The 8,871-nt window shown below is 45.7% G+C and overlaps 1 protein-coding gene across 1 annotated transcript in view; it reads left to right on the forward strand.

The window, feature by feature from the left end:
• Positions 1–124: 124 nt before the first annotated feature.
• LOC107747754 (plexin-D1-like) overlaps positions 125–8,871 on the forward strand; it is a 68,786-nt gene continuing 60,039 nt past the window's right edge. The window contains exons 1-2 of the mRNA XM_016562347.1: positions 125–1,577; positions 4,434–4,610. Coding sequence (XP_016417833.1) covers positions 348–1,577; positions 4,434–4,610 — 1,407 coding nt within the window. The 5' untranslated portion in view covers positions 125–347. The remainder of the gene's footprint in view (positions 1,578–4,433; positions 4,611–8,871) is intronic.

Consider the following 8,871-nt stretch of genomic DNA (forward strand, 5'->3'; position numbering starts at 1 on the left):
CAGATAGAATAGAAAAAATAGAAAGCTAGTGTTTTTTTTTTTTTTTAATTAAAAAAAAAATTTATAGTCCTGTCGCGGTATATTCTCTAAAGTATATTCTATATTTTCTTTTTCACGGGTAATTATCAGACGTAATGCTGAGGCTATCACACGGACAGATCTCCAGAGAGACGGTGAGCGCCCAGAGCTGCGAGAGTTTCTATGAGGAAGCGGAGGCGCCTCGTCACGTCATTCGGTGCTCGGGCGGTCGGCAGGAAACGGTCTTTCCTCCCGGATAGTTGCGCTCTTTTCCGCTGGCTCAATGCGCCTCTCCGTCCAGAACCCGCGGAAGCCAGCCAGAAGGAAAAATGCCTCCTTCTCCAGCGAACAGATCCTCTCTCGGGCTCTTAGCGACGGTTTTCGCCGTGTTTCTAACGGCTCTCCAAACGCGCACGGCCGCCGCGCTCCAGATTCAACAGGCGTTCGCGTCTCCCACCCGCACCAATAACTTCGTTGTGGACGCGGTGTCGCGTCGCGTTTACCTGGCCGCGGTCAACAGCCTGTACCAGCTGAACGCCACGCTCGCCTGGGAGGTGGAGACGCGCACGGGACCGGTGCTGGACAACCCGCTGTGCCACGCGCCGCAGCTGCCCCAGGCGACGTGCGAGCACCAGAAGACGCTCACCGACAACCACAACAAGCTCCTTGCGCTGGACCGCGAGCAGGGCGTGCTGCTGGCCTGCGGCTCGGTGTACCAGGGCTTCTGCGAGCTGCGCAGCATGGACAACGTGTCCCGGGTGGCCGTCAAGTTCCCGCAGGACGGGGCCACCGTGTTCCCGAGCATGCTCAACATTGTGGCCAACCACGAGAAGGCGAGCACCGTCGGGCTCGTCTTTCGGAGTCACGGCGGCGCGCCGCGGCTGCTGGTGGGAGCCACGTACACGGGCATGGGGACCGAGTATTTCCCCAAGAACCACAGCAAAGAGGACCTGCGCTTCGAGAACACGCCCGAGATCGCCATCCGCTCGCTCAACACCAAAGACCTCGGTCGGCTCTTCACCTACGACATCAACCCGTCCGAGGACAACGTGTTCAAGATCAAGCAAGAAGTCAAGCAGAAGAACAAGCTCAACTTCGTGCACGCCTTCGTTCACAAGAACTACTCGTACATCGCCATCAACAACGACGCCAACACGGGTCTGAAGGAGAGCCAGCCCAACAGCATCCTGGCGCGCATCTGTCTGGACACGGACGATCCCCGCAGGTCCGCGGAGAGCCGCAAACTCACCGAGTCCTACATCCAGATGGGCATTCAGTGCGGATCCAACGGGAATATCTACAACCGCCTGCTCTCCATCTACCCCGTGGACATCAGCGCGCAGCGCGCGGCGGGCCCGGAGCCCTATCTGTTCGGGGTGTTCGCGCAGGCGGGCGGTCAGTCGGCCGTGTGCGCCTTCCGCGTGGCGGCTGTGGAGGAGATGATCCGCCAGGGCCGCCGCAACTGCTCCAGCGGGCCGAACAGCGACGTGCAGGTGCTGGACAGCGTCATCCAGGGCTCCGGGGCCGAGTGCGAGCGCAAGGGGGCCATCAAGGTGAGAGCGCGCAACTCGGGAGGTGGAGACGCGCACGGGACCGGTGCTGGACAACCCGCTGTGCCACGCGCCGCAGCTGCCGCAGGCGACGTGCGAGCACCAGAAGACGCTCACCGACAACCACAACAAGCTGCTGACGCTGGACCGCGCGCAGGGCGTGCTGCTGGCCTGCGGATCGGTGTTCCAGGGCTTCTGCGAGCTGCGCGCCATGGACGACGCGTCGCGGCTGGCCGTCAGGTTCCCGCAGGACGGCGCCACCGTGTTCCCGAGCATGCTCAACATTGTGGCCAACCACGAGAAGGCGAGCACCGTCGGGCTCGTCTTTCGGAGTCACGGCGGCGCGCCGCGGCTGCTGGTGGGAGCCACGTACACGGGCATGGGGACCGAGTATTTCCCCAAGAACCACAGCAAAGAGGACCTGCGCTTCGAGAACACGCCCGAGATCGCCATCCGCTCGCTCAACACCAAAGACCTCGGTCGGCTCTTCACCTACGACATCAACCCGTCCGAGGACAACGTGTTCAAGATCAAGCAAGAAGTCAAGCAGAAGAACAAGCTCAACTTCGTGCACGCCTTCGTTCACAAGAACTACTCGTACATCGCCATCAACAACGACGCCAACACGGGTCTGAAGGAGAGCCAGCCCAACAGCATCCTGGCGCGCATCTGTCTGGACACGGACGATCCCCGCAGGTCCGCGGAGAGCCGCAAACTCACCGAGTCCTACATCCAGATGGGCATTCAGTGCGGATCCAACGGGAATATCTACAACCGCCTGCTCTCCATCTACCCCGTGGACATCAGCGCGCAGCGCGCGGCGGGCCCGGAGCCCTATCTGTTCGGGGTGTTCGCGCAGGCGGGCGGTCAGTCGGCCGTGTGCGCCTTCCGCGTGGCGGCTGTGGAGGAGATGATCCGCCAGGGCCGCCGCAACTGCTCCAGCGGGCCGAACAGCGACGTGCAGGTGCTGGACAGCGTCATCCAGGGCTCCGGGGCCGAGTGCGAGCGCAAGGGGGCCATCAAGGTGAGAGCGCGCAACTCGTACAACAACTTTCATGACTTGGTAGTGATAAAACGAAGATGAAACTTCACGCCTGAACTCAGATTATGAAGACACGTCATTTAAAGCTATCAATGCATTAACCAACAATGAGCATAATTATATTACGAGAATGCCTGGAATATTTGCACCTTTAAAAATGAATTGCAGTGCCACTTTAACATTGTAACTGTCGAGAGTAAAAAGGAGACTACAAATAGCGGCCAGTTACAGCACATCAAATAAAACTTCCTTTCTTGTGGATTTGAACGTAAATGTCACGATTGAATGCCCTTTAAATATCAAGAGTTAGTCAAAAAAAAAAAAAAAGAATGAATAATGCCACAAATGCCATTGAGAAACTGTTTTTGTTTACCTGACATAAATAATAACTCGATCATATCGATTGTTTTATGCCCAGGACATTGTGTGGAGTTTCGGAAAATGCAACTAAAACTAGCTTCTGGTCATTTTTATTTGGGTTATAAACTTAATTCTGCAAAATTATAGTGGTATTCAGATTGCAGCCGGCATATTTGCTGTAATCTTCAAAACACTATCCACATCTGTCAAATAAAACACACATTGTTTTACATTTAGGAGGACATCATAATAATCTCAGTGGCTTTCATTAGTGCTTCATCTCAAATCTACTAAAACTCCTACTTTTGTATAGTTCACCCTGTTCAACATGTACACGACTAGTGATCTATGAATTATGACTGTGAAGTAATACTAGAGTAAACAGCACTCTATTAAATCACTGTGACACTGATATTGTGCATCATTATGATGTGTAGAGCAGAATGAAAAGCTTTGACTGCTGTGGCGAATGTCTTTTGGATCGTCTCACTGTTTTAGCAGCTATAGAAGTGAATTTGGTGAGTGTGTGATTGTATTACAGTCTGTTTCCAGCCTCATGACAGACTGCGGTTCAGATCAGCGTAATCCGGCTTGTTTTAATGTATGGCTGATAATACTGTACAGCTCAGATGTCACATGTACATCTGATGGGAATTTCACCTAATATGAAAAATCTTTAGCTTTTGCAGCAAGCGGCCACGGAGCAGATCCTGGAGCAGCTGGTTTCTGGAAACATGCTGTTTTTATTATGTGAACATTACGTTTTATAAGAAGCATGTGGCAGTCTGGTGATTATTTAGCGTAGCTTTTGTGCTGTTGCCTTTGTTCTCGTGCAGCTCTTTTTACGTAACTCAGGCCACTCTCAGGCCTCCTCCAGCCGTGTTTTCATTGCTCAGAGTCTAATGACGTCACATCACGGCCGTGTTTCGGTTTTGAGCAGCGCTCCAGTGTTCGCATCAGTGTCTGTGGCGGATCTGATAGATTGCAGGAGCGCAGGAGGTCACAGCGCTGAGGGGGAGAAACTCGTGAGAAATTCTTGCTCTCCCCCGCTTGAGTTCCAATCACCCTGCCCTGAACCTCATGAAAACAGACGTATGAATGTGGCAGCAGAACCCGTCTGATTCAACAATACATTCATCAGCGTGTTAAACGCTAAAGACAGCCGCATCGCTCATCAGTTTGGATCATTCTCTTATTAGTGGTGTTTACTTTGACAGGCATTTAGGGATCTGAATAACCCCTGACCCTCAGTAATCAGACCCGTCCTGCGAGACTGTAGCACAGAATGGGAATAAATGATATAAACGGGTGTAAATGAATGGATAGAAACATCATAAGAGCCACATCTAGAGATGAGAATATCACAGACTCTTTTGCCTTCACTGAGCAAGCACAAAGAGCACCCTAGAGACTAGAATAAAACCGTGGTCATGTCCCTCACGTCTGCGTGTTCTGTGTTTCAGCTTCAGGAGGAGCAGCTGAACTGTGGGGCCGCTCACCTCCAGCACCCACTGGCCCTGAGGAAGCCCCTGAGGGCCCCACCCATCTATGAGGCCCCGGGCCTCAGCTCTATTGCTGTTGACAACGTCCACAACCGCACCGTCGTGTTCCTGGGGACCAACTGGGGCCGGCTGCGAAAGGTGAGATACATTAATACATTTATTTATGGCCAAACACCCTAGTTGTTTGGAATTTGCTTGGTGAGCAACATACATTAAAATACATACATAAATGCAAACATACATGTATGTCCTATCAGTTATAAGGAGTGAAATGCAGATGCATAGACACCAGAGGAATTAAGAGCATGAACAATCCTACAATAAGTACTGTTCAGAAAACGTGTAGACTTAGTTTTAATTGCTCGGAGGCGTCTGCCTGAAGGAAGAGGCGTAAAGAGGTGTCTGGCTGGATGTAAGGGATCTTTCAGGATTGTTAGACCTTTTTTCTGCAAACGTGAGACATAGATCTCATCAATAGTGGGAAGATCACAATCAATAATTTTCGAAGCAACCTGAGTAATGTTACAAATCTGACTTCTCTGCTGAGCTGTGGAGCTACCAAACCACACTATAAGTGAGAAAGTCAGCACGCTTTCAATGACAGCTCTATAAAAATTGAACTTTTTAAGCTGTCTTAAGAAAAAAAGCCTTTAATGGGATTTTTAATAATGCCTCTTTGGTTGTCATTCCACTTTAACATTGCAGAGATGGTAGTCCCGAGAAACTTAAAACATTGAACATTTTCAATGTCCTGACCATTAATAGTCAGTGGCAAGACAGCATTTGTCCTCTGTCAGAAATCAAATACAATTTCCTTTGTTTTTAGGACATTCGTCTTCAGATTATGAGTGCAACTCCATTCAAACGGTGTAGAAACCTCCCTTCTATAGTCCGATTCGTTATTATCTGTTATTAAACCAATCAATGTAGTATCATCTGCAACACAATCATTAGTGTACACAGACTACAATAATGGTGACAGTACACATCCTTGTGGGGCCCCCACACTAATTGTCTTAAGACTTGAGAATGTATTATTAGTTTTAACTACTTGTGTGTTCTGTTCTGCAAAAAATCCAAAATCCAAAGAGCAAGGGAGTGTTGAATCCCCAATTGCTTTAACGTATCAAAATGTTTAACTGGAATAATTGTATTAAATGCAGATTTATAGTCCACAAAAAGGACTCTGACATAAGTATTGAGGGCTTGAAGGTGTTGGAAAATTGAATGGAGACACAGAGCCACAGCATCATCAACCGATCTATAATCCAAACAGATTTTAGAAATTAGATACCTAAGCAGCAGTCTCTCAAAGATTTTCATAGCAACTGAAGTTAGGGCCACTGGTCTGTAATCATCTAAGCAACTGATATACGACTTTTTTGGCACTAAGAAGAGAGCAACACCATGTCGCCATGGAACGACGCCATCTTGGATATAACATTGTGTTATATCATTGCACATATATTCGAAATGTGTGAAACTACACGATCAAGTGGGTCGTGTGAACATTTGGCAGATGTTTTACCCAAAGGGACTTCAGATCGAGCCCTTGTGTCACGCTCAGCTGTACAGGAGCGCACTGAATGACCAGCTGATGGAGGAGCAGCGAGGTAGTTGAAGTAGGGATGGGCGATACCACTTATTTTGTTTTCGATACCAAACCGATATTTCTCAAGGCAGTATTGTCGATATCGATACGATACGATACTTCTGAACTAAACTTTTAAATTATGAAATGTATTCAATTATAAAATTATTAAGAGTAAAATGGGTAATGATAAACACTTAACTTTGTTTAAAACGCATTTTGACATTCAATATGCCTTAATTGTAACTTATTAGGTTATATTTTTGTTTACACATGGTTCAAATATGTTTTTTTGTTTACACATGATTCAAATCTATAAATACTACAGTTAAACTATGGTCACTTTAGTAAAACCATGGTTCATTTTCATAAGGGACTGCCAGTGACAGGCTGTTGCACGCATACAATGCAACCTTTTTATTCTGACAGTGTATGATTTCTATTAACATTACAGAATAGAACATGATCAATATTATCTATACGATACTTCTGAACTAAACTTTTAAATTATGAAATGTATTAAATTACTAAGAGTAACAAACTATGTAGGCTAATTTCAATTTGTTTATTGTGAAATAACTCAAACATATATGTTTTTTTTCTTCTGTCCTCTGTTAAGCATTGTTCAGGGCTTATTTCAATGCATTGTTTTTTTGTTAAATAAACAAAATCACTGGTAAATAAAACACACCTTAGTATCGATATTTATTGTTTGAGTATCGATACTTTCGATACTCGCGTCAGTATCGATATATCGCCCATCCCTAAGTTGAAGGCAGTGAATCTGTGCTTTGATGGCTGCAGTCGCAGTGCTTTATCTGCTCGGTAAAGTTGACATGAAACAGATCATCTTTTCTTCCCTGTTGTGACGCATATCTGAGTGAAATGGCTTGGAGTTGATTGGAAGGTTTGCTAGCTGCTGTGATCTCATGTGAGTCACAGGCTGCTGGAGGATTATTGTAGAGTTATTGTCATATTATGGACGTTCATGGGGAGGGAAGTTCATGTTTTGATTGAAGTTTATATGTGAATTTTAAAAAAACATAAAGATGTGCATGGACAAATCATTTGAAATCATCACTGCAATATTCCTTTTAAAAATGAAAGCTTTCCGTTTTGATTTCATGGTAAGGTCACACGTCACCGTTTCCAGGTCCAAATGCTCTACGAGATCCCAAAAGCTAATGCACACTCACCGTGAACAGAGATCACAGTTTTTCTCGATTGCTAACACAATTCATGAAACAATTCACCATTTTCTCACAACTATAAACACAATCTCAAAACTACACACCAACTTGTGCACACTTCAGACATGTTCTCTCTCATCAGAATGTAATCTCTGGCACTGCCTGGAGAACACTAGTGAGATCAGTTCAAAACACTGCTACAAAAACCTCCTTTGGGGAATCAGGAATCATTCTGCAACTCAATGTCTGCTACAGTGAGCAGCATAAATAGAGGTGCAGATACAGTGAAATTCAAGAAACGTTCATTATCATGACACTACTGTAAAGAGATCTTACAGTAGATGAAAAGCACTAGAAAAGAGAAGTTCAAATAACATAGAATTGAATATGAACACACAATACTGTATACTGTCAATTACTGTACAGTAAAAAATAGATAAACACAGCATCCTCTGCCGTACTATGAGAGTTTCTCAGTCTTCTGTAGCTCCCCGAGACAGTCGTTTATCATCGGTTGTGGCATCACGTAAGGGAGAGGAGCTCATCCTGAGTCTGAGGGTGTATAACATGCGCTGCAGTATTTACAGTACACAGTGAAAGCTCTCTCATCTGAAGTACTGCTGCTGTTCTGTACTTATACTGGGTGTGTAAGTAGTGTAGAAACCCTGTAGATGTGCCTGTCATAAAGAACATGGTCAGCTATAGTGCTGGGTATTTCATCAGGAACAAATGACCTTTGACCCCTTCCTCTTCCTCTTTGTCTCCCACCAGTAGGATTCATCGTCTAAAGCACACAATCACATGTGACCCTGTTCATATCATCCTGAGATTCTGACTGCTGTGTCATCAGTTTTGCTACTGAATGTTCACACATGGATAAATGTGCGCTGTTTGAGTTCATTTTGTGATGCGTGAGGTAATTATATTGTGTGTTTGTGTTTTCTGAATGAGAAACTGGTCAAACCTGTACAAAATGAAGTTTTTTTTTTGTGTAGAGTTTTGCAGAAAATACTGAGCAAATTGTGTGTGAAAACAGGTGAAATGTGTTAAAAGTTTTGAGAAATGTGTCTTTGTTTCGAGAACTGAGTGAATGATTTGGGAAATTGGGACAAATGAATCAGTTATAGTGTGTTAGCAATCCAGAAAAACGTTAAAACTAAGACAAATATAAAACTTGCTCATTTACTTGGTTGGTGGATGATTAGTTGACAAGTCAACCATACTGATGCATCCCTAATATATACTAAACCCGTATATATCTCTCTTAAAGATGATAGTTTGTGAATTTCATAACCGCCCATCCGTGTTACAGCACACAGAAACACACAGGCTCAAATATTTGAAGACTTTCTCTTAAAGTCCCCCTGTAGTGAAAATCTTTTGTTGTTGTTTATTTGTCTATATGGTGTTTTAAATATGCCTTTAGACAAAGCATGTGCCAATCTATTAATCAACACCATTGCTGCGTATTTTCTCCTTAAAACTGTAGTTTCCCAAAGTCAGTCCCAGAAATACGGTTTGAAACAGCCCTCGGTTTGCTACGTCACAAACCAATAACCAATCACGTCAAGGGATCGATTCCTATCACTAGCATGCAAAATATACCAATACCAGCACA

The sequence above is a fragment of the Sinocyclocheilus rhinocerous genome, unplaced genomic scaffold (assembly GCF_001515625.1).
Source record: "Sinocyclocheilus rhinocerous isolate Xijiao unplaced genomic scaffold, SAMN03320098_v1.1 scaffold1551, whole genome shotgun sequence".
NCBI classification, from domain to species: Eukaryota; Metazoa; Chordata; class Actinopteri; order Cypriniformes; family Cyprinidae; genus Sinocyclocheilus; species Sinocyclocheilus rhinocerous.